This window comes from Lepisma saccharinum, chromosome 24, assembly GCF_977018435.1.
Source record: "Lepisma saccharinum chromosome 24, izLepSacc3.1, whole genome shotgun sequence".
Taxonomy (NCBI): Eukaryota; Metazoa; Arthropoda; class Insecta; order Zygentoma; family Lepismatidae; genus Lepisma; species Lepisma saccharinum.
The window spans coordinates 45,817,180-45,844,965 of NC_139252.1; the positions used below are offsets into that span (position 1 = coordinate 45,817,180).

The window sequence follows — 27,786 nt, forward strand, 5'->3', positions numbered from 1 at the left end:
TCAGAGTGACCCTCGTAAACACAGTGTTAAGTTGCCCTTTTGCTGTAACAGTAATATTTTATGATGCACAAGATGTTACAACACTATTGTATATTCTTGTCACTTCAGTATTTGTAATCTTGGGACAGGTTGATTTATAATTCAGTGACTTTCTCTGCAGTATAGCGTGGTGTGTGAATTGCAATTGAATTTCCAAAGTTAAATTTATTTATACAGTGTTCAAACAAGCACTTCTTAACAAGATTTTAAGTAGTGCTACAATGAAAGCTGACGAAAGTAAGAAGTATTCTATTTATTGATACCTCAAACACAAGTAGTCTATTAACACAAATGTACTAATTTGCATGAATATTCTTATGTGTGTATAACACTGTGGAAATTGGCAGGCAAGCAATGAAATCTACATGTAGCAAGTTTTCTGTAACATCTTTGTCAAGATCGTCTGTGATGAGAAGTCCCATGCCACCATCAACTGTTGAACTTGATGAAGATGACAAAGTCTGGATAGGTGCAAAGAAACAAAACAAACAATACTCACTCTTCTTTCTCCTCTTGACTCTTGACTCCTCATCTGAGTAGTCCCAATCGGAGTCATCAGTCGACCACTCATCACTGTTGAGCACTTTCGATGATCTCTGCTTTCTGGGTTTTACATTTCTTGGCTTTACTTCTTCTAAACAAAAAAATATAAAAATAAACTTCTAATTTTCCTTGGACAATATTATTTTACAAAAGTCCACCTAATGTGAACATTTTCAAAACACACACACTATCTTATGGAGCAAAGGTAGAAAATGTAACCCCTTCATGCTTGCATAATGAGATGATGTAATCATATTCAACAGAGTGATATCAGCGAGATTCACCCTCGGGTCTATTACAGGGAAGCGTCAATAATAATTAGAGACTTCGATTTTTAGCAAATGCAATAACACCGAAAAATGTTAATTGCTGCAAAAAAGTGTTTATGAATGCACAGTGACATGTTCTGAACACATTGGTCACCCATTCAAAATCCCAAAATAACGTGAATTTGACATAAAATGCAAATTGTGGCCCTTTTGCGAATTTCAATACATTTTGTGCTTAAACAATGAAAAATACCACGAAAATTCTTGTGTTTTAAGTTTAAAAGGAAACAAAATATACCATATTTATGCAAGTATGACACACACATTTTTCAACATTTTATCCAAAAGAAAACTATAATGCGGCTTATGAATGAAATACAAAATTCCGAAAGCTACATAAAACCACGTGTAAATGGATGTTCCCACGATTTTTCACCTTCTATCAGAACACTTTGCATCACACAGCAAAGTGGCAGGGTTTATTTATTTAGCGAAAGATCCTTAACAGAACCAATAGTTCCAATTACAAAGGATCATATTAAAAATATTTATAATATAGATTAAATGTACATTTTAAAAATTACAAAAATACAAAACCACAAAACAACAGAATTACAGTATTACAAAATACAAAGCAAAAGATAAAAAAAAGATAAAAATGGCAGTAGGTATGTTACACGAAGTAACAGAACTAAATACACACACAATATAGTACAATCACAACAGAGTACTGCTAAATACTTTCAGATACAAACATATTACACATCGCACAATAGTCGATGAACACTAAGATTAATTACACAATTTGTACAAATATCAAATCCATATGAGAGTAAATAAGGTACGACTTTAAATACATAGTATCGATAAAAATAATATAATACAAACACAGCATCAATCAAATTTACTGTGAATTTAAATGATTAGGCAATGACAATATATGTCTTTTTATTATTGAGCTATATGTTATAAAAGGAAGCGCGAAGTCTACTTTAATTCCCTTTTGAACAAGGTTGTTATAATTTGTGCATAGTCTGATAACAACTGAAGATTTATGTATATTGTTTCTCGATTTATCAATAAAAAAAAGGAAGCAAACACCTAAAAGTTATTGGCTTAACATTAAGTTTAAAATATTGCAACACTTCAGGCGAATCTACTAAGTAATTCATAATCGTATAAAGTATAAAATATTGAGCTATTAATCTTCTAGGTTTCAAAGGTGTCACCTGAAAATCTAAAAGTAAAAAATTATAAGAAATTCTATTTAATACTGCTGAACGATTATACTTTTTAAAATACAAATATCGTAAAAATTTAAACTGAATTCGTTCAATATTATCTGGATGTACTTGATAAAATGGATCCCAAATTTCACTTAAGTATTCAAGTCTTGAACGAACGATTGCATTATATACGTTCATTAAAACTTGCGTATTCTTAAAATCTTTAGTTGACCTAATTATAAATCCAAGACGTTTATATGAATCCGAGCAGATGTAAGAATAATGATGTTTATAGTTTAAATTCTTATCCAATATTAATCCTAAATCATTGATTACATCTACGCGTGTAAGTACACTTCCATTAAGAATATAATTAGGAAGTACGACTTTTGTTTTATTTGGAAACGTTATTGTTTAGCATTTACTAATATTAAAATATAATTTATTCTGAACGCTCCATTGATAACAAGCATCTATATCTTTTTGTAATAAGATAGCATCTTCTGGAAGTATAATGCCTTTAAAAATCTTTAAATCATCTCCATACAACAATACAAATACCTACTGTCTAATAGTTCTGAATTTTGAACATCACTTTATATATAACGCAAAAAGAAGGGGACCAAGATTTGATCCCTGAGGGACACCTGAATATGCTGTATATACTGTCGATGTAGCATAGTTATAAACCACTTTGTATTTTCTGTTTTTGAAATAAGAGATAATTATTTTTAATAAAACATCAGATAAACCAAACGAAGAAAGTTTATTTAATAATAACGTATGATCAATCTTATCAAACGCCTTAATAAAATCAGTGTATGTAACGTCTACCTGAATGTTTTCATTAAAAGAATCCGAAATATATTGAGTAAAATACATTAAATTAGTGAAAGTGGATCTTTTTGGATAAAAACTATGTTGAACATCAGAGATATAAGGCTGAACATGAAATAAAATTTTACTATACAGGATCTGTTCAAATATCTTCGCTGGGGTTGAGATTAGCGCAATAGGTCTATAATTTTCAATGTTATTAATATTTCCTTTCTTAAAAATAGGCGTAATTTTAATAATTTTCCATTGATCAGGAAAGGTTTGTGTCGATAAAATTAGATTATAGATAATCCACACATAGTGGAAGTCGAAGAGGGTCGGCACAACCTTTATAAATATATGAGGGTATTTCATCTGGACCACTTGATTTCTTAGATTTCAGTTTTTTCAATGCTTTCATATAATCCATTGAAGTTATAGTATTTATATTTAAACATTGAGAAACACCCATAGTTTCGCCTCTAGGAATATCATATGTTGGAGTTACCTTAGCATAAACACTGCTAAAGAACTTTGCAAATCCATCTGCAATATCCTGATTAGACGTTAGTGTAGCCTGTTGATATGTCATAGTAGACGGTTTTAATTGAGGTTGCTTCTTATTTTTGATATATTGCCAAAATTGTTTTGAATCATTTTGAATTTCATTTTGCACATTGTTTACATAGTTTTTGTAGGCTAAGTTTATTAACTTCTTAGATTCTCTTCATAACTGAATAAACCATTCATTATGATAATTAGAAATATGTCTTTTACGCCTATGTAATTCCTTGCGTTTCAATATTCTTATTATTTCACCATAAAACCAACAAGGATACGAGTTTGTTTTATGAATTCTTTTCTTTGGAACATGTTTATTAAGTATATCGTAAAAGGTCTGATAAAACTTATCAACAGCATTATTTGGATGTTTACATTGAAGCACTTCTTCCCAGCTACCACCAGCAAGATCCTGATACAACTTCAAAAAATTAGCTTGCTTAAAGTTAAAACCCATTGCTGAATACAATTTATTTCGAGAGCACTTAAAATTAAAAGGTAAATTAAATATAAGAGGAGGGTGGTGTCCGTCAACTGGTAGGAGCGGAAACGTACTTTTTAAAACATTAATACGGTCTTTAACATTGGTTAACACTAGATCCAAAGTTTTATTGTTATTATTTTTTATGTCATTGATACTACTTAAATCCAATAAATTCATAAAATCATTAAGTGCATTTGTGATATTTCCACACCGCGTAAGATCAGTATGTGAATCCAATATTGTTGGGATATTAAAATCTCCAATAATAAATATATTACCATTATAAGAGATATACACCTCTTCTAACAAAGAATATAGATTTAAATATTTATCCAATTTAGTGTCAGGAGGAATATACAATGATATAAATAAATAACTTTTGACGTCACCACTTATACGCAAAAATACAATTTCTATACAATCAACTGACATCTCTTACATTTTACACAAATAGTTTCCCTGACGGCGACCAACACACCTCCTCCTCTACTTTTTGTTCGATCTTGTCTAAATATCTGATACCTACTGTCTAATAATTCTGAATTTTGAACATCACTTGTCAGCCAAGATTCCGTAAGAACAATGATATCATAATCAGTTGCTAAGACACCCAAGTGCAACTCAGTTAATTTGGTATTCATGCCCCTTACATTTTGATAATAGCATAGTAAGTTATTCTTCTCCATTGGCGGCATTGCTAATTAGGGTATGCACATCATCCACACTATTTAAAATGTACACCTGGGGGTCATTAGGGGTCTTTCTAAGCTTAATAGTCCCCGTCATGTCAATCCAAACAGTCCCCGTCATGTCAATCCAAACATAAGCAAAGTTCTTATCTCTCTTTACTTTCCTAGCTTCATTAAATATTTGTTTACGACGTTTTGTTAAATTTTCGTTAATATAAATCAAACTACCAGTACTATAACCCAAGTCACAATTCCGTAATGTCTTTTTAGTTTTCTTTTTTCGCAACAAATTATCCCTATCTACACGTTTAACAAATTTCACGATGATTCCTGGTGGTTGTTGAGATGAGAGAGACTTCAGTCTGTGACAGCAGCTGATCATGTTCATGTCTATTTGATAATCCAATGTTCGACCAACATCCTTCACTATTTGCATTGTATTCTCATTAGCCTGACAAGGAATACCATGAAGTTCCAATGTGTCCCTTCGTTCATACTGATCTAATTCATCAATCTGCAATTCCAAAGATTGTACTTGCTTTCGCAATCTTAAGTTCTCAGACTTTATATTGTCAATTGTATCATAACACTTTTGCAAAGATTCTCCATGACTCTTCAAAAGCTTAGTATTCTCATCTAGTTTCTCATGAGCAAGATTCAACGATTTTCCAAGATCTTCTTCAATAGTATTTTGAGATAGCTTTAATGTTTCTATTTCTTTCTGAATTGCTAATAATAAATGATACACTTCCTGTATAGTTGGACAATCATTTGACAACGAAACCGGTGTTTCAGTTGTTAAACTTGATCATCGAGCTTTATCACACCGTTTCCAGCGCCATATTTGGTTCGAATCATGTAAGAATTCGATATCCTTTTCAGTAAAGTCAGCGCATGCTCCATGGAAAACACCAGCACAAGATCCACACTTCACTTTTAAATTTTGATCTTGCCGAGTAATTGGCTTAGAACATTTCTCACAAAGTCCCATGTTTGTACTAATATTCACACACACTACTACCAAGAAAACAATAAAAACAAGTTTAGTTTAATGTCTGTTAATAATTGAAAATATAATCGAAGAAGAAAAGAATCAGGCAAAAAATAATCGAGAAAAATAATCGAACGATTGTGTGACTGTGCTCCGCCATATAGTTCCAATATAAGAGCTGGCAATCTTGCCAAGCATGAGGCTGGGTTCTATTCTGTGACTCGGTTTGTTTACATTGAGCAGTTCAACTTTAAATTAACTAATTCGATTCATACAGTTCATTCTTCCACTGTCCAACTTCACAATTACATAAACAGAGTACTTACGTGAAAGAAATCACTATAATCTTCAGTTCCACATTATTAATAAACACAGAAAAGTTTATCCAAAGGAGGAGCACAATGCACAATTACAACCCGTTATCACGCCATGGTCAGTGTTGCCAGTCAACAGAGATCAAGCAGCCACCTACCACGGTACAAGTAACATTGGTATTTGTTGCGCCAGAAACGTTTTTCATTACTATAGTGGAAACACCAGCAAAGGAACCTGCACAGACCTGTGCACCATACTCCTGCAAGGAGGGGAGGGGCAGAGTGGACCATGCCTCCTTATGGCCCAAGCTGAACAGATCGAGGGGAAGGTGAACGAAGGATTATAGTCGAAGTTTCTTTTGTTTGTGGTCGCTCTATAACTAAAGTGGCGCAATTTTGGCACAGATTGAGTGTCCAACTACAGTAGCACAGGAGCCGTAACATCAGTAATAGGAAAAAAATTTCCTAAAAATTGCTTCCGATGTATTAAGCCCTAACGAACAGGCCTATGCCATGTGCGCTACAATTTAAAATACTATTTCATGTTGAAGGGAATAAACAACCCCGTTGATAATATAAGACGTAAGCGAGTTACTAAAGATATATCCGCGAAACTTAGTTGTAAATGTTATATTAATTTCGGTGGCCTCTGCCATCATCCACTTGGTAACTCAATGCTTTACTGTTAGGTTGACTTCCGGTTCCTGTTGTTGTTCCTCGACTACCGCTAGGGGTGCTGGTGTAGCCATTTCGCCTCCTGCACATGATGGGTTTGAGCTGTTGTAATAGCGGGAACCAAACATGATGAGCCTGACCGTTGTCGATATTCAGCTCGTGCGGAAAGTGCATAATTGCATGCGTCTCTTTGATTTTGTTGTTGATTAGGGTGTGTGATGTGTGCCTAACTGAAACTTTTTGGATCCTGTGTTTATTGAACTTGAGGTGCCTTGCTAGTCTGGTAGTGGGTTGGGATATTTTTGCATCCGTTACGTGCTGTTGTATACGCTCGTTGACAGGTCCGATGGATCTGCCAATGTAGTGTGAGTTGCACTCGCACTGGGCATCATATACACCTGGGTTGTCTAGTGGGGAAAGGAATGACCTCTTGTGTTTACTTAGGGCACTGGCTATTTTGTTCATTGGTTTGTGTGCGAGTTTTATGTCATATTGTTAAGAAGCACATATTTTTGGTAAGTAAAAAAGCAAATTTTCGGTACAAAAACAGAGTCAATTTCGGGTTCAAAAGCTGTAAATAAAATGAAATTTCGCTGTTATAGCGATGAAAAAGCAGCATACAAAATTACATTTTGGATTTAAAAATGTAAATATAATACCAAATTTGATTTAAAAACTTACTACACAAAATAAACATATCCCTTATAATAGCACATTTATGGAGTTACCAGAATATTAAGTTTATTCCTGTATAAAGGGATCCATTTTTGCTTCTCAAATATTTACAGCAGAATTAATTAATTTACCGTGAATTGCATAACTCATAGGATAATTCTGACTTCAGAAAGTGTCGCATCGGTATATAAACGGTAAATTTCGTGTTTACGAGTATATTTCGCATTATTTCGTGACAAAACAGGGTAGGAAAATGCACCTCGCACCTTTCAGAAACATGAAAAATTAACATTACAATGTGTTATTTCGCATTTCGTGTTTTTGTCAAAAACGAAATATGCATGCCTCTACATATTGTTTCAAGGTCTTGGCTAGGCGGTTGGATATAGTCTGGTGGTAAGGGAAGGCAATCCATTTAGCTTTATCACTGCTGGCTGGGTGGAGTAGGTTAGGTTGCATTTCTGCTTTGCTGTACCATGTAGAGAGTTGATGTACTGTGTATCCATTTTGAAGTCCTATGTCCGACACTATGGTAACTTCTCCCTTCAAATCTTCTTCCCCTGAACAGTGCGAGAAAGCTCTTCAGTAGAAGTTAAGCCATACGTTGGCTTTATGTTGGGGTGGGTGGTTGGAAAGAGAGTGGATATACTGGTTCCCTGCTCCTAGTTTTCTATAGATTGTGGTGGTGAATTTGTTGTCCCTCATTTCGATGGTTAGATCTAGAAAGTTAGTCCCTCATTTCGATGGTTAGATCTAGAAAGTTAAGGATATCTTGGTTTTCCCGTTCTATTGTAAATTTCAACCTGGGGTGAATGTTGCTAAGTTTTCCATGAGTAGATCTATTTCCTCTTCACTTTTGTAAACGACCAAGGTGTCATCTGCCATATCGTATGTATTGGAGTTCTGGTGAGTGAAGAATATCTTTTTCAGCTAGGTGCATAACAATGTTTGCTATGGGAGTGGACAGGGAGTTGCCTATAGCCAAACCTTCTGTTTGTATGAAATACTTGTCTTGAAATTGAAAATAGTTGTGCCTGAGGCAGATTTCCAATAACTTGGATACCTCAGACACTTCCACTGATGAGACCTTATTGGCAGAAAGCCATCTTTTCACTGAGGTGAGGGCTAGGTCGATTGAGAAGGAGTTATACATGTCAACTATATGCTGGCAATTTTGGCATGGTTGACTTGTACTATTGATGTTATTAGTTCTTTGGCATCTGTGCCATTTCGGAAAATGTAGGTCAGTTTGTGATTGTGCTCAGAGATTTTCTTTCTTAGACACTTTGTGAGGTGGACCGTTGGTTGGTTGAACCCTGCGACGATGAGGCGCATCGGAATCCCCTGTTTGTGCGTTTTTGGAATGCCATAAGCTATGGAAGGTGATGGGTGGGTGTTGAGGAGAAGTTTGTAGTCTTCCTGGTTCAGCATTACACAACTTTCAACTGTACGCTTGATTATGTGTTTGCACTTTTCAGTTGGTATTTAATTTTTCATGCATTTTATGGGAGTAGTCACCTTTATACATAATCACATACTGGTTTGTTATATCTGATTTCATGCACCAAGAGTTGTTGGCTTCCAGCCAAGATTTGAATTCGGTTAGCACTGACCTGATTTTTTGGTGGGTCGGTTGGGATTTGGATGCCTTCTGCAAAATGCCCGCTGTCAGTGTCCGTATGTTGTCCATGTGTTGGGTGAAAAACACGCCGCTTTTTCTGCTGCACATATGATATCTAGGGTGGGGGTTCACTGGTTAGTACATTGAATTTTTCGCCGATGACTAGGAGATTTTTGAAGGATTGTGGAACGTTGAGGTTCGTCAAGTTGACAATGTTGTTTACTTGTCCATCATTTGGGTCGTTCACACTTTCACTCTGCCACTTTCCCCCGATGTGGTGTAGTTTGCTGGTGAGGGTCCTGTTTTTTTCATTTCTTACAGTATGTAGCATGTAATCTATGTTTTTGTTGGGGTGTTCCCATCTTGCGGGGTGTAGCACTGATATGAGGTAGGTTCTTTGTTTATCGCACATGTGCACCAGTTGTCGAATTTCTGTGTGCTTGTCCGCAATAATGGATGTAAGAGCTCGCTGTTGCGCAACTTACAAGACGTTTTTCATTTTGTAGCTGTTCTCCGGCACTTTCCACTGAATGAACTTTGGGAAGACGTCACATGTTTTGCATGCTTTGAAGAAACTAATGTCCATTCGTCGAACCAACAGTTTGCATTCGTTCCTTTCATATTCCCGTAGCTCCTTAATGAACGAAGGTTCCGAATTCATGTTGAGGGGAATAAAGATATATCCGCGAACCTTACTTGTACTAGCGGTAGTCGAGGAAACAACAACAGGAACCGGAAGTCAACCTAACAGTAAAGCATCGAGTTCCCAAGTGGATGGTGGCAGAGGCCACCGAAATTAATAGAACATTTACAAGTAAGTTTCGTGGATATATCTTTAGTAACTCGCTTACATTTTATATAAAATACTATATTTAAAGCACAGTGGAATTATAAGTTTAGTATATTTGACAAGAAAGTGTGCTAGAATTAAAAGGCAAATTTTGAGAAAAATAACACCAATTTTAAGAAAAAATAAACCAAAAAAAAAACAAGGTCACTAATAATAATGAACATCACAATGGATTGAATTCACAGTTAACCCACAGCATATCTCACCATTTTTCTGGTTAGGGACATGCTGTCAAATATGATGAAACAGTGTGTGCTATGGGTAAAAAAAAAAATACATAATATTGTTGCATCACTGTCATGCGACTTCATGGACTTCAGAACAGAAGGATATCTGGAACTGACCCAGCTGATATCCAGAGAGAGAATTTTGTCATTCACTGCCAGGAGAGCTTCAAGAATACTTTCATTCTTTTGATGTTTTACTTTTGGATGAGCTGCAAACTACTGCAGCAAAAGACCTAAATAAAGCCCGCCATGATGTTCAACCAACTTGATGTTGGTTGCTGGATAACCTTAGATGCAATGTAATCCCAACCTAACTTCCTCCAACTCTTGAAGGATACATTTTTTTTAACATTAACCTTTAGACCACCGAGCATGTTTTCAGAAAGTAACCCCTGTGTCGCGGTGGCTCAGTCGGTAAGGCGTCTGACTACCATGCTAAAGGTCCCAGGTCCGATCCCCGGCCGGTTCAAATCCGGGAACTTTTCTAACGATGGAAGCGTACCCCGGCACCCACCCAGCATCGAATAACATGGGTACCTGGGGGAAACCCTGGGGGGTAAAGGTGGTCAGGGGCATGATGCTGATCACATCACCCCCACTCACGACCGGATCAAGAAAGTGTGGGGCGTTACCCCCACACCCCCTATACGCCTTCGTGGCATGGTGCTATGCACAGGGGAGCACTTTACCTTTTTTACCCCTGTGTCGCAGAGGCCTTTGCCTGCAAATTTTAAATTCCTACACTTATTTCAGATAAAACGTTATAACTCTTACACTATTCGACCAATCTATTTCGGGTAACTTTTGTTTGGAAGCTAGAAGAATAGTGCATGCAACCATGCCCAATTCAGAATACCGAAGGTGGTAGGGGGAGTTTGGGGGACTAGCACCCTCAAATTTTCATGAAAAAAAAATAATAAAACTCTGAACTTGGCCCTCTCTGTTCCCACTGTTATGGGAAAAGGATGCAAACTTTGCTTTGTTTTGATAGAATGGACTTCTGGCAACAAAATCAAACTTGAGTCTGGTGTCAAATCAGGCAACTTAGGTCCATGCTGGCCAGTGAAGGGGAAAGGAGATGGACCCTGAACATGAGCGTGGCGCGGGTCCCAGGTTGACGAAGTTGATGATGATGGTGATGGGAGAGGAGCATCATTTTCATCCGAAGACGAATCGGATACATCCTCCCAATCAACATCGCCAGCAAGTTCATCCCCTTCGTCAACATCTGGTCCTGTACTCTCACATTCAGTGTCCATGTCATCTAAAACCTCACTCAATCGATGTCTTCCGGACATGTTTCACCAAAAAGCTGACTGAACGGGGAAACAATGGATTCGCAGTACAGAAGATGCAAGTGCGGACGAAAAAAAGAAATCAAAACCACATTGAGCCACACATGGAAAAAGCTCGAGATCCACCCACACACAGAACAAAACTTCACACAAACTTCTCCATGCACTAGTCAGATCGTTTCTGATGGGACCCGTCTCCATGCTAAAAATGGAGAAAGGGGAGGGAGGGAGGTCAAAACCTGCAAGAATTTTCAGCTGAGACCTTCTAAATCTGCTTTGTTTTGTCCACGTTTCGTTCAAGACGTAGGCGTCTTTGTTGGGTTGTTGCAAATGACCAACTCTCATTCTAGCTACATTCTATTTTTAGCCTTCGGGCTCTGAAAATCTGCATGGACCCAAATTTCCAACCAGCCTTTCCAAATTTCCAACCAGCCTTTCGAACAAAGAAGACTGGCGATATTTAGTGACCTTTGCCTGGAGGAAACAAACAGTGCCATAAACATCTGGTGTTTATAGCTTCTCTTCAATGCACGACTCGAACACGTGACACTGGCATCTTGGGGGGGGGGGGGATTTGCTTCACACGGTGATGAAACACTTTCCGAGAATGTCTGTCAGTGTTTCCACCCCAACATAAAAACTTTCAGTGGGTAAAACCTCGGGAATTTCACCTCAAGCTGCGTGGTCCATATATGTGACAAGTTACAAGACCGTTATTTTCTATGGCCCGTATACGGAAAGGTTAAAAGATTAAAATGAAGTATGAGCCTCTCAATTTACCAGGAGTTTCTCTCATCAGGCATGAGAAACTATGTGAAGAAAACCAAATAAACAATTCAAAAAGAGTACAAGGGGCACATAAAGACTCGCAAAAAGTTATTGCTGGGTAGCTTAAATTAAGTCTGCTTGTTAGCTCATGAATTTAATTTAGTGTTCCGAAAAATGTTGTCTTTAGTATGCATGTATGAAATACAATTTTTATACAAATTAATAAAAATGTACTCTTACTTTTAATTACTATCTCCTTTTCTTCCTCCTCCTCTTCTTCTTCATCCTCTGAGGGTAGATATTCACTGTCACTTTCTTCAAAATCCATGCCAGCACGTTCGCCAGGTACTTTTCCTGCAGATTTCCGTTGATCCCTGGAGGAAAAAATCCATTACACTTAATACACCACTGCTTGCATCAAAAGCTAATAAGAAATTGCAAAACCTGTTTATAATTCCTTCATACACAGTCATCTCCATACTAACTACCTTGCTTTGAAGGCTCATCCCTCCATGTATGATGATACAACTTCAGGAGCAAACTCTGGCATAGTTTAAATATATCTGATTATCAATTTAGATTTGCATGCTTTCAACCTTTACCTATCCGAAATTTCGACCGCTTCATGTATACCCTTTAATGCCAGATGGTCGATACTTCGACAGATCAATTAACTTGCCATTTCTTGAGAACTATACACTATATATCAGTTCTGTCTTCTTTTATCTTTAGTATATATATGAAGGTATGATATACTCGAATCACAAAACAATATATCTATTTTTACTACTATTAACAAGCAAAGTTTTAAAAAATCCGTTGTTTCCCTTCGTTGCCACCATATTACCATGGAATAATTTCTAAAAGTGGCTGTATATTCAAAACTACTGCATCTTTTTTTTAAAAAAATAAATTCTACAAGCAAGAATGAATAAAAAGCAACATTTTAAACAATGTCCAACAATTAAGGATTCAGGGGGGACACGGGGGTAAAGGCACGATTGTCGAAATTTGTCCTGACCACGTGTTAGCATGAGGCAGCACTTACTGTGTGATTTCTTGAAAACTATACACTATATTTTAGTTCTGTCTTTTTAGTTCATTAGTTTACGCCTATAGGTATTATATACTTGAATTACAAAAAATACATCCATTGTTACTATTATTAACAAGCGCTGTTTGGAAAAGCCCTTTCTTTCCCTTTTATTGCTATGGGATAAATCTTTTTCAACAATTTAAATTCTAAATGTAAGAATGAGTAAAAAGCAACACTTTAAGTAACATCCGACAATAAAGGGTCCGGGGGGGAAGCGGGGGAAAGGCTCAAAGTTCTAAATTTTCCATAATTATGGAAAATTTTCAGATCCCGTAACTTCCAGTTCTTTTAAAAGTTGTGGCACGTGCATTACACATCCTCATAGTGGTCTTTTGTCATACTTGCCTCGAAATTTGATCTATCCAGCATCCATAGGGCTGACGCTAAAAGTAAATTCCGAACACTGTCACGAAGCTAGCAACACTGCCGCTTTATATAATGTTTTTATTTTTAACTCAAGAATTGTCAGTCTGATTACAATGAAACTTTGCACGATTGTAGAAATATAGCACTGCTAGATGCCACATTTTTTTCCATTCACTTCGGTCTATTGAGGGGTACAGAGGCATGGTACGGTATTACATTTTTTTTAAAAAAAAAATCAACTTTCTTCTTCTTCTTTTAACTCATTATTGGGAGGCACAATGTATACATTATACCTCCGTTAAAAGCGTTATCTTTACGAAAGAAAACAAAACCAATTTCATCTGTTTACGCCAATTAGATCTCGAGTCATAATATTTTTTGTACTTTGTAGCAAGTTTGAAAAGCCCGTGCTTGAAATGGCTCCGGCATGAATGAAAATACAGGCGCACGAGAGGTCCAGCGGATAAAGGTCAATGAAAATATTGCTGTTCCAATTGTCATTCCTTGTTAATTGGGTTGGGGTGTTAAAATGTAAAATTCATAGCCACAATAGAATTAATTTCAACAAAGGACAAAAACAGCTTGAATGAGAAATAACAACATGCATGAACATCACAAAGTAACCCATATCTCTACAGTAGATCCACTGTCTATGATTTATGGACAACAAGTAATGCATAGAGGCACATATTTTTGGTAAATAAAAAAGCAAAATTTCGGTACAAAAACAGAGTCGATTTCAGGTTCAAAAGCCGTAAATAAAATAAAATTTTGGTGTTATAGCGGTGAATAATCACATCAAAAGTGCTATATAAAATGACATTTTGGTTTTAAAATTGTGAATATAATCCTAAATTTGATTTATAAACTGCACTTATTACACAAAATAAACATATCCCTTATAATAGCACATTTATGGAGTTACCAGAGTATTAAGTTTATTCATGTGTAAAGGGGTCCATTTTTGCTTCTCAAATATTTACAGCAGAATTAATTAATTTTCCGTGAATTACATAACCCACAGGATACTTCAGACTTCAGAAAGTGTTGCATCGGTATATAAATGGTAAATTTCGTGTTTAAGAGTATATTTCGCATTTTGCAGTTCATTTCGCATTATTTCGTTACAAAATAGGGTAGGAAAATGCACCTCATACCTTTCAGAAACATGACAAATGAATATTACAGCATGTTATTTCATATTTTTTTGTCAAAAACGAAATTTGCATGCTTCTAGTAATGCAGCATTCAAGTCCTAAAGCAAGTAATAGGATAAGAATAGAACAAGCAAGTTTAATAATTCATGCCCTCTAAAGTTATCCTAACATTTATCTTACAGAAAAACAGTATTCTAACTGCCATAAAATTCGATCTTAAAGCAATCAACTTACCACTCCTTGTCACTTGTTATTGTTCCGCACTTCCTCTCTTTCTTTCTCTTTTTTGGATGAAGGATCTTTATTTTCAAAGGAGATTTACTTTTCTTCTTCTTCTCCTCTGCATTTTCTAGTGAACTCTCACTCTCCTCTTTCTGTTTCTCTTTCTCCAGAGCTCCATTCCTCCCGGCACCAGAGCCTGTTGCTTTCTTCCGTGATACTTTCTTCCTCTGGAATTCTGCTTGGCTCAGCAGATACTTCTCAAATTCTGTGTAGGCACTTCCCTTGCTTTCATTCTTCCTGGAACATAACAATAAAAACAACTCTCCTTACTTAAATTGTTATTGAAAATATCGAGGGGATGTACAGGGTGTGGCACAAAAATGGGATTATTTGTTTTCTTTCTATGCACGTTAAACTGGCTTGTTTAATGCATACTAACCTTGAAGTAAGCACGCAGTGGAAATTTCCGCCTTAAAGGTCTACTTATTAGCTATGGGGCAGCTATGCTATTCGAATGTACAGATATAACACTGTTCCAGATTATGCGAGTTTATTTACATAATGTGCAAGCACAATTAGACTACACAAATAAATAAAGTTTGTTCGACGATAAACTTGCTGAAAGAAAAACATGTCTTCTCACTTAGGCCAATTTGATGGATATTCATTTAACTAATTAATAATGAACTAAATCTGTCTTTTGACTGTCAAGTCACTTCTTCACGTAGTATAAAAGAGAAAGATTATGAACAAAATATAATTGAGTGAGTGAGTGCAAGTTTAAAACATTACGGAAAGTACTTATCCTTCTCCTCCATATTGTGGTTCCTCGGACACCTTCACAAAGTGTCTAACTTGAGGAAAACAACTTCCTCTCTCTGGGTCAGAATCCAAAATGCGCTGCCTGAAGGGCTGCGAGGTTGCACCGAGGCTTCCTTATTACGTCATTGCGTAACCGATTATATTGACCTCTGGTGGCAAAATTAAGAAATGATTCCATCAATCTGGCACAAATGAAACAGAAATATAACAAAATGACAGCCCCGTGCACACTACGGTCCATATTTCGGAGAGTTTCTGTAATGGAGTCAGCAACACTTACCGTCATTTGCATCACCAATGGACACTATTTACAGAAATGGATCACTGGAACGGAACTCAACATGCTGTAGCTGTGAGGGCGTTCTAAAAATGGTGACCCTGTTTCCGCCGCAAGACAAGAATATTGACGTTAATTTAATCTCGAGAAACATGATCCTATTCCGACCAATGCAATCAGGATGTGCCTCAAGAACTTTGAAACTATGGGAAGCACACTGAAACGGAAACAATTCTATTCACATGTAATGTACCATGGACAATTTTGATCGTAGATTGACAAAGTATCAATGACGAAATGCTAGTCACCTGCAGGACGTAATTTTCAGCTTGTGAACGTCACTGTGGACATTTTTGAAATGGCAATATATAATGGTGTAGTTGATGTGTTTGTATTTTTGTCTAATAAAACATAGTATTAATTTCGTAGCATTTAAAAAAGCTCATTTTAATGCCACACCATGTATAAAGATTTGCTATACCAAGAAATGAAATTGAAAGTTCTTATCTCATACAAATGGGCGATTGATACTCCTGAGGAATTGTACTTTTTCAAATGTTAACGTCTTCCGTTTAAGCGAACATGTGCTTGAATTTATCTTATTGTACATCACTTTTCTACCAGTTCATGGCTAAATGTGGTGATGTGGATGAATGCTGATTAGATGACATAGGGACACTCACAAAAAAAAACATAAATACTCCGACCAGTACTCAAACCTCGAACCTACCTGGTTCCCAATGGCATCATTACAACCCAGTAGTGTCAGTGACTGTACCAATCGAGATTACTTAAGCAGCACTTAAATATGCCGGTAGATCTTTCAGTTCTCTGGTTTTTTTTCCACATTAAGTAGATTCTTAGTAATTGATTGGTATCAACAGAGTTTGATACTTGAGATAGAACAAAAAATATATTAAAAAATATTTCCATTAAGAACACAATAAAAATATCATATGAAAGCTATTTTACTTACGTATTTCTGAGTCTACTCCTTGAGTTAGCTACGTTTCGGGGAAACGACTGACCCCTTCTTCAGGCGTTCTTTAAGCATGCAATACTGCCATGCCGCATCGTTATATCACACAAGAAAAGGTTGGACGGGTAGCATTGGGGAAAAAATTATCAGAAAAAACTATGTCCCTTTCACCCTGCATTTCCTTAAAACTCGTCATGTTCACTATAAATTCCCTTAAAATTCAATAATGTAAAAACAAGTTAAAAATCCAAGAACTGTGCTCACTCACATCTGCATGTTAATAAGCTGATGTTCCATGTGGAATGCAGGAAGCACAGGCTACATCGCTACGGCATGTCTCCACCTCGGTTATAACTACGTTATATCCGGGTCAAATTCACGCACTTCCTGTACGGCACAAATCACTTCCGGAGTAACCTGAAATCCTATTTCTTCCCTCTTTTGGCCTTTTTCCCATTTCTTTAAATAGGTTTATCCAGATTTCGTCAAGATTTCCATCTTCCCGATTGAGTTTACTGTCCCTATCATTACATATGTTAGCTACTTCATAAACGTTTCTGTTGATAGCGAGATTTTCCCTTCAAATAACAACTTTCTCTTTGATTTTATGGGAGTTTTCAAGTACATGCCCAGATAGGCCTGTTTTGGGATTCCAGTCTTTGATGTCTTTGTCGTGTTCTTTCCATTGAATTTTCATGCTTCTCCCCATCTGTCCGATGTATTCCTTATCGCAGTTACATTTAATACTGTACACTCCTTTCGCGTCTTCGTCTTTTTCCTTTCCAGCCCTTTTATATTCTGAAAAGTGCTTTTCTATATTTTGCGGGGGGCTTCATTCCACTTTTAATATTATAATCCTTTAAGACTTTTTCAATTTTTTCTGAGACATCTTTAAGGTAAGGAATTCCTATGATTTTTTGTTTCTTGTTTTCCTCCCCTGCTTAATTTTCTTTGGCTGTAATTTTCCCATCTTTAGATGTTACTCTTTTTTCCCTTTCGCAAAATTTGTATGCATTCTTTCTTATTTTCATTTCATTATTGTTATATCCATTCTTTTTCCCAATGTTCAAAATCCATTCTTCTTCTTTAGCCAAAGTGTCTTTCTTCTTACACAATCTATTCGCTCTTATGTAGAAATTCAGAAAAACATTTTTCTTTGTTCTCCCTGCATGTTTCGATTCTTTTTTAATGTAGATTTCTCCCGCGAGTGCTTTGTGAAGAAGGGGGCAGTCGCTTCCCCGAAACATAGCTAACTCAAGGAGTAGACTCACAAATATGTAAGTAAAATAGCTTTTATATAATATTTTTATTGCGTTCTTAATGGAAATATTTTTTAATATTTAACATTGTGAGTAATACGCACCAAATCCAATATGAGAACAAAAAAATAGATAAGAAAAATTAGAATATGTTGTATCTCATCAATTTAATAAGTTTCCAGTTATTTCAACCCATCAAATATCATATATGTAGCTGGAATTGTCTTAGAGACGTTGATTTTCAATTATTTAACAACAGACATATAGGCCAATGAAAATAATTTATCATAATTTAAAATCCAAAAAATGTTAGATCTTCACATAGGTTAGTTAGGGATATCAGTACGTCAATTTAGATCACTGGTGTCCAAACTTCTTTTATTATTTCAGCAATTTATCGCAGGCATATTTCATTTTACTTGCATTAAAGATAAAGTTTAAAAATAAAAATATAGGTTTCATGAGTACTAATGTGGGTCACATAAAGATCCTTGCCAGGCAAAAGTTTGGGTGGCTCCTACTTAGATGGACTGTTAAATGTCCCAATGAAACAGACCAGTTCATTATGTTGATCTGAGGCATTATTTGGTAATCGATCACTTCACCAAAATTCATCTTTGTAGGTCTGCTAGGTCTTGAGACACCAATAGTTGACGTGGGCACATCAGCTTTTTGCTGATTACTATCCTATAATCACAGTTGCATCTTGTGACTTACGACCAATAATTTGAAACACTATCAATGAACGTATTCATGATCACTCGCAGCTATAGACTGTGAATGAGCCTTAAAAAAATTATAATACAGTGAAACACTGATTATAAAAAGTTACAGAAGTTTCCAACATTTCAAAGTTCTCTAGCAATAGTCCCCCAAAGATCCTATAGAGGTTCCACTTCAATAAAATATATGACTTACTTCTCTGTGGATTTCGTACTGGACAGCACTGTTCCAAATGGGGTCATCTCTCCCAGACGAATACGTCTTTCCAAGTCGGTCTCCTCGTGCTGCTTCTTGCCCAGCACCAAGTCAAGCTGTGGATCTGCTTCAAACAATTCCTCACACTCCTCCTATGCATGAAACAAAGGGAAAATATATGACCTTTGCTTCTATGCTCTTGAAATAAAATTTCAAAGTCACAATATTTCACAATCAGGGATGTACCCAATACCCAACCAATAATATTATACAGCCAAAATGCCACATTTTCACTTCGGCCATAGAACTAGGATTTCAAAACTTCTTAAGTGCTGCTGTACATATGACCCCTGTTGGTTGTTAATCACAGTTTAGCATGGGACCAGTTACTGAAATTCTACTAATACCACTGCAGTAAGTCTTTATTCACTTTCTTTATGGAAAGGGCTATCAGAAAGAAAGAAAAAAGCTATTTTGGCTTGAGCTATTAATTAATTTCTAGATTTTCCTGTACAGAATAACCTGGCAATCAAAAGTACAGAAAAATATATTTACAGTGTTAATATCTCTTACAGTTTCCACATTATTGGAGATTCAAAATTTGGGATGTGTGAGTTCTGTAGACAACCATGTACATAAATCAATTAATTTTGTTTGGTATATGTCAGAAAAAACAATGTGGACTTCTCTTTCTCTGTTTTACGGTTTTACTTTTCTGGGATCTTACAAATCCAGAACAAGTAATTTTTACTAGAAATCTTGTCCTAGATGTATGCCACAAGTGTTCAGATAAGATTAAACATCACAAAATATTATGAAAACCTTGTAATTGAAGATTCTAAATATTATGCCCAAAGGAGATACAGCTTTCTTCGGCTTCCCCTGATTCATATTTGATGCACATTGCATAGCCTTAAGGCCAGCTCCAAGTAATCTCAATACAAGCGCTGGGATCTTCAGGATGGTGAATAGTTGTCCGTCGAGTTTTGAGTTTTTGTTTTTTAAATCCATTTTGCACACAGATACTTGAGACTGAACCTACAGTTTAAAGTGGGAACCAAATACAGGGTGTTTCACTCGTTCTTGGCCCCTGATTTTCGCTTAAAAAATCAAACTATTGGTCATAATGTAATGAAATTCGCTCGGACATACCTTGGTATGTATACGAGAAGCATGGTGACATCATTGGAGATGGGCTACTGACAATCCTTACACCGTGCATGAACCAACTGTTCATAATGAAAAAAATAGTGCATGGTGCACGGATTTCTTCCTTCCTATAGGGCATGCCGAAAGGAAAGGTCTATAGCAACAAGCCACGGACTATCGTGGAACTGCAAGACAGCATTTGGCGGAAAATTGATGCTGCGACTCCTCATGTGTTGGTGGCTACCTTCTGTAACATGGAGAGGCATGTGCAGGCATGCATTGATGCTAATGACGACCACTTCCAACACTTGCTGTGACATCGCTATGCTTCTCATACACCAAGGTATGTGCGTAGCAAATTTCATTACATTATGTCCAATTGATTTTTTATAAGCGAAAAACAGGGGCTGAGAGCGAGTGAAACACCCTGTACCATATCACGCTGCTGATGTGACTCGAACCTAGGACATGGGCATCATAAATAAATAAGATAATCACGTTGTTATAAAAAGGGTCCTGTTGAAGCATTGAAAAAGAGCTTCTTAAAAGATCATCGCGACAGCGACCTTCAGCGGAGTTGGAAACACTCCGCTGACATTGCATTAGAAAATGAAATCAGGAATCAGAGTTTACCCTCAGAATTGCCATTGCCAAAGGACGCGATCGAAGCAACCGTTGTAACGGCCGATAGTTCGAATTTCAGTTAAATAGGTCGCGTGAGAAAATCTCAGTCTTAGTTGTTTCCCGTTTTCCATCGAAGTCAGTAGTTGTGAAAGAACTCAGTGTTAGTTGCTATCAGTTAACGCCAATTCAGTTATCGCGAGAGAGCTCCTTAGTTATTATTAATTAAGAAGGAGGAACGAACGATCGGAAAGTTGAAGAATATTATTTAGAACATCGGTACACGCGAGTCTAGAGTTTAGGAGCTCCGAGAAGCGCTCCTGCGTCCGTCTTTATTACAGGGTACGACCACATCGAAGCAAGGACTTTCAAGGACGAGAACATCCAACGAGCTTCAGGTAACGAACATTCCTTATGTCCTTTCTCACCCCCACCTGTTCAGTCAAGGGTAGTGTTTTTAAATATATGTCCGTGTGTTCTTATTTCATGGCGCTAGTCCCCTTGCAGTTTGAGTGTCGACGTTGCTCTTCAGAGCTACCCCCTTTCTCTTACAAGCGAGCGAGTGGCTAAAGGCTGTCATAGCCTATCAACGATCCCCAAATATTTAGACTTTATATGGTACTATGAATCAAACCCCGGGACCCCTTGATTTTAGGTGCCCGTGGAAAAAATATACTAAAGGCAAGTAGCGTACCTTCTTGACATCCTCAACTTCCCCTGCCAGGGCCTTTTGCTTCTGCAACAGTGTCTTTTCGTGAGCTCTCAGGGTTCCCAATTTCTCCTGCTGAATCCTCTGATCTTCCACAACGGAGGCAGCATTATTGCCTTCAAGCTCAAGGACTTTCAACAAGCACTCATTCTTCTTTAGCTTAGCTTCCACAGAACTGAAAGAAAGAAAATACCACATGCCGTGCTCATCGCTTGTAGATTTCCACTTAAAAATACTAAAAACACATACTTACATTAGAACATGCTACTGTATTTGCCTTTTTTGAAGTAAAATTAAAAAAAAAAAAACATTATAACTGCACAAATGAAAGTTAAAAAATTGTAAAAAAATAGTAACTATTGACAAATTATTATTGTAGTTTCCATGAGTTACAAGTAGTAAGCAGCAACTGCTGGCTGAAAGGGTGAGGTCAAAGTAATGTGTGGACACGACCATGGCACAGAGAGTGTAGAACAGCGTAAATTCATTTTTATCAGAAATTATGAAATCCATATATATTACAGAAATATTTCCACACCATAGTGTATAAAAAATGATAAATAGATGGCAAATTCTCTAGTTCGATAAAATACAGACCTAATATCCTTCGCCACACTCTTCAACTCCTGTTGGACCATTTTCTTCAGGCGCTCATTTTCCTGGTGCTCAATCACTTTGTCCACCTGGTGGAGAATCCCTTGTTCCAAGATGTCCTGGTCGTACACGGAAACATTGAGCAAGCGCAGCTCTTCTGCCTGCAAAGCATTAAACGTAATTTGAAAGTTTCAAGATCACTCCATACCACCTCCCTCTCCTCCCATCGCTACACACATCATACACATGCAATGGAAATCCATCTACTGAGTTTTATTTTTGAAAATTAAAATGGGTATTTAAAAAAAGTTACTTTACAAAAACAACATATTGTTTGCATTGAGAATGGGCCCAGACAAAATTCTGGGCAATACACAAAGCATCAAAAAGAATATTGTACCGATTCAATATAAGATTTCAAATGTTCCATGATAAACTTGATGGTTTCTTTACCTCCTAAATTAACGTAAGTCACCAGATGACTGCAATATATTTCCTTGCTTTGAAAATTATCTATGTATTCGCACATTTACTTTACAAAACCCATTGTGTATGGATTACACCTTTACACAGTATTGTATTCATCTGTGCACTTATTTCTACTATAATTACCATAATAATTTTGTTAAGAGTATAAAGATGGCTAAATGGTCTAGGTTGGATTTGACCTAACAGTTTATATTCTGTGACTTTGTGGTTATGGATTGTGAGGTAATGGGTGTCCATGTTGTACAGTTGAAAGAATTGATTATTTCATAATCAATTGAAGAACATGTAGTTTAATCAATCTTAGAAAAGGTAACTTATCCTTTACTGAACACCTTATTAATTGTCACTTTAAAATCCCATCCTCGTCACCAATTGTTAAATTTAAAGTACATGCAATAAATATTTGTTGAGTAAATAAAAGAGAAAAAAGTAGGGGCAATCGAACCCAGAACTTTTGGGACGTGAAACTGATATGCTACTAGTTGGCCACCAGGCTACTTGGAAGTTGAACAATATGTTTGCTTAATGAGACTTTAAAGCACGTTTTCTCGCAAATGGCTGGCTAGTGCATCCTAGTACCTTAGCATATCAATACCAACAGGGTACCCTACCATTAAAGGAAGTCCCGTCCCAAACTCCATTTCCCAAGCCGTGTCCTCTCCTTGTAATTTTCAATTGTATAATGATTTCTACAAGTTGTGCAAGAGGATAACAATGCATTTAGAATACTGGAAATAAGTGGACATAAGCATCAAATCTTGAGAAACTAATTTGAATGCTAATTTGTAACCACACAGAATCTGGTTATTTTGTCACACTAAAAGGAAACCTAACTGTTTACACAAGTATCACATCTGTTCCACAGTGCATTTTTCGGAATACACCTTAAAAAATGTTCCGTGAAGCAGATACGTAAGTACAAATATTAAAAGTGACGAAAGAAAGAAGTTACATGTGTTTGTGGATAGTAAATTTTTACCGTATTGAGTTACTTTGTATTATCTTGATAAATTCAGAACTGGAGAATTTATTTAGCAGGATGACTTGTGCATGTTGGAAAAATGGGTATGATTTTACAATACTGGACACTTCCCCAATTTCTTTCATATTTTGCATACTCAATAATTTAGGCCTCGTAATCATGAATCTGCAGTTAAAATTTGGCACTCACGTGTAGAACTTGCAGAATAAGCAGGTCCGACACCCTCGATTTCTAAAAACAAACAATGTTTATCGCAAGATTTTGTGTTTTGAATATTTAAAGAATGAAATATATATTCCTGATATTACTACGAACTGGAAATTTTAACTGTTAGCCTAGCATAATCTAACCGTGCTTGGTTTGTGGGCTATTCGTTAATGGTTTGTGGGGATACCCGTGCATCGTTCGATGGGTCTAAGGCTAATTGCCACCACGGACCGTCAAAAAATGTCAGTTTCATAGTACTTGAGCAACAAACTTTGCGATAAACATTGGTTTTATTTACAAATTGAGGGTGTCACATACCTGCTTATTTCGCAAGTTCTACACGTGAGCGCCAAATTTTAACTGCAGATTCGTAATTACGAGGACTAAATTATTGAGTATGCAAAATATGAAAGAAATTGAGGAAGTGTCCAGTATTGTAAAATCATACCCATTTTTCCAACATGCACAAGTCATCCTGCTAAATAAATTCATTTTCATTGGGTATGCAGTGTTTCGAACCTTCTTAACCCTGATGCACACGCGCCGGGGTGGAATCCACCCCAGACAGTCTCTCTTCTTTACTACGTTTAAAGGTGTTTTGTTTCTGTTGGTGACCTTCCGGGTACCTTTCCGTTATTTCCCCTTCTAGTCATTGACTCAAGGTCAACCAGTTTGCACGTCCCTGTCACTCAGCGAACATCGTCAAACTCGGCCAGGGGTGTTTTACACCCCACACGTGTGCTTACGTTACACATTTCCAAAATGCTGCTTTTTTAGTTTTTGTTATTTGTTTTAGATAATTGTTATTTTTTTATGAACTGTAGTCTAGATGCTGTTTTCAGTTGCATATTGAGAAAAAAAAAACTCCAAATGGATAATTTGGGTAGTGAACAAGCGAGGATTCTGTCCATGTTGGATGAGTGTGGAAGTGATAATGAATCAATTGTCGGTGAAGATAGTGATGCAGAACAAGACAGTTTACACGAAAGTGAACATGATACAGACACTGAACAAGACTGTGACAGTGGTAAAAGTGAAGAAAGTGACAGTGACAGCAAACTACCATTGGCTCACAGACTCAACACTTATATAGGGAAAGACAAAACTACTGTATGGAAGAAACAGCCACCACCACAAAACGCAAGGACAAGAGCTCATAATATTGTAAGTACACATCTTCCTACTGTAAAAGCTGCTGCTAAAGAAGCCAAAACCCCACTTGATGCGTGGTTGTGTATGATAGACGAAAGCATAATAGACAGCATTGTAACTTGCACAAATTTGTATATAAACACAATACGTGACAACTATGCTCGAGATCGAGATGCTAATCTTACAAAGTAACTCAATACAGTAAAAATGTACTTTCCACAAACACATGTAACTTCTTTCTTTCGTCACTTTTAATATTTTTTATAGAAGAAACTACTTATGGAAACTAGTTCCTTTAGCATTGTTGAACATCTGGAAGGTGGGAATGTGTCATAGCGGAAATTCATTATTTTTGTTGAAAATTAATTCTCCGACGCACAGTAGCCTACACCTTCGTAGATCATGGTATGTTGTGATTGTGTTTTGTCGATGTTCATTGGGTATGCAGTGTTTCCAACCAAAAATACAAACATAGTTAAAATCCGTTGAACCATTCATGATAGCCCCAAGAAACATTATGTGAGGTTAGGTTCAGTTAGATTAGGCAAACATAGTTAAACGAATCATCTAAACTGTAAAAAGAGTTATGGAGCACTGATGGAGAAGGCATAGAATTTTTTCCTATAGTAATGGGAATAAATCGATTTCACTTTTTATTAAGGTCCCTTAGATTCGATAATATAAATACGAGAGCGGCTAGGGATATATTTGAAATGATAATTAGTAATTTCAAAAATGGGTTTTCGCCTTCAGAGCACATGACTGTGGACGAAAAACTTGAACCTTTCCATGGAAAATGCCCCTTCAGGCAATACATCAAAAGTAAACCTGCAAAATACAGACTCAAGATATTTGGATTAGCAGACGTTCGTTGTTTCTACACCTGCAATATGGAGGTTATGCTGGCCAGCAGCCTAATGAGCCATATCAAGTATCTAATTCCGCAGCGGATGTTGTCAAAAGACTAATTACTCCTGTGACAGGTACTGGAAGAAACATATTTCTAGATAACTGGTTCATGAGCATTCCTTTGATGAAGGATCTAAAAAATAATTACAACTTAACTTGCACTGGAACTTTACGTCGAAATAAACGAGAATTGCCTTTAGAACTGACCAACACTAAAGAGAGAAAAAGACACACAAGTTTATTTGCATTTACAAATGACGACAATTGTTTCCTATATGCCTAAGCCGGGAAAGGTCGTACTATTGGGTTCAACAATGCATCACGATAATGAAATAGATAAGGAAACCGGTCCAGAGCAGAAACCTGTCATCATAAGAAAGGTGGCATTGACGTGGCTGACAAATTGTGTGGTACATATTCTGTATCTAGGAAAAGTAAACGCTGGCCATTGACTATTTTCTTTGGATTGCTAAATGTTGCCGGAATAAATGCATGTATTATTTATAAGAACAATGTAGGCATTGATCAACAAGTTCTAAAAAGAATATTCCTAAAACAATTGGGCAAGCAATTGGCTAAGGCCCATATTGCAAGTCGTGCTTCCCTTCAAACGCTACCACTTCACATCAATGCTGGTGCCAAGCGTCTCAGCGGAGTTCCGGAAGAGCCAAGACAAAGGGAAAAGAGAGCCTTCGGTCGCTGTGAAGTCTGCCCACGAACCAAGGACCGGAAAACTCAGTCATCGTGCTGTACCTGTAACAAGCTTCTGTGCAAAGATCACATCTTTATCTACTGTGAAGAATGCCGTCCAGAATAAATTTGAACATTCACTCACAAAAACCTTTCTCAGTAGCTAAGTAACATGTTGTAAATTTGATTTAAATTTTATAATTTTTTATAAATGTATCTGTTTAAATAATACTCTTGTTCAGATTTTATCAAAAATTCAAAAAAGCACTCTAAATATTTTGTTGGTTTAGGAAAAAGTTTTTATGAAATCATAAACAGCTGGCTAAATTCACCAATACTCGATGGTGATTTACTAATAAATTTGTATAATAAACCTATGTCTAAAACATCTTCAGTTGGTTCATTGCCCTGTCTTGTAACCACATGAAAGTAAAAAAACTATTATTTTTTGGGTACAGTTAATATTTTTAGTTTTTTTTAAAGATACTTTAAAATACAGAAGAAAAATGTAACTGTCTAATCAACAATTATTCAAACCACTATACTGCTGTTTTATATAGCTAAAATATGTTTAACTATTATGGAAAAGACTAATTGTTACAAAAAAAAACAGAAAAACCTTTGTACTCATACATTTGTAAAAAAAAATGCAATATAAAGTGTGGGGTGGAAAACACCCCATGCCTGTGGTTGTCACAAATATTCACGCGTGTTCATAAGGGTTAACCGAAATAATACAAACATAGTTAAAATGTGTTGAACCATTGACGATAGCCCAGACACATTACGTAAGGTTAGGTTAGGTTAAGTTAGGTTAGGCAAACATAGTTAAAATTTGTTTAACTATGTTTGCCTAATCTAACTGAACCTAACCTAACCTCACATAATGTTTCTTGGGGCTATCATGAATGGTTCAACGGATTTTAACTGTTTGTATTTTTGGTTGGAAACACAGAAGGTTGGAAACACAGAAGGTTGGAAACACTGCATACCCAATGAACATCGACAAAACACAATCACGACATACCATGATCTACGAAGGTGTACCCGCCAAAGGCTATTGTGCGTCGGAGAATTAATTTTCAACAAAAATAATGAATTTCCGCTATGACACATTCCCACCTTCCAGATGTTCAACAATGCTA

The 27,786-nt window shown here is 36.5% G+C and overlaps 1 protein-coding gene across 6 annotated transcripts in view; it reads right to left on the minus strand.

Annotated features, from left to right (window-relative positions):
• The window catches only part of LOC145978250 (DNA excision repair protein ERCC-6-like), a 64,594-nt gene that overhangs the window by 34,634 nt on the left and 2,174 nt on the right, over positions 1-27,786 (minus strand). For all 6 annotated transcript variants that reach the window (XM_083110740.1, XM_083110741.1, XM_083110738.1 and 3 more), the window contains exons 3-8: positions 22,216-22,373; positions 21,604-21,793; positions 19,140-19,291; positions 14,897-15,181; positions 12,284-12,417; positions 539-673 (exon numbers count right to left, since the gene is read on the minus strand). In XM_083110740.1, the coding sequence (XP_082966866.1) occupies positions 539-673; positions 12,284-12,417; positions 14,897-15,181; positions 19,140-19,291; positions 21,604-21,793; positions 22,216-22,373 (1,054 nt within the window). The remainder of the gene's footprint in view (positions 1-538; positions 674-12,283; positions 12,418-14,896; positions 15,182-19,139; positions 19,292-21,603; positions 21,794-22,215; positions 22,374-27,786) is intronic.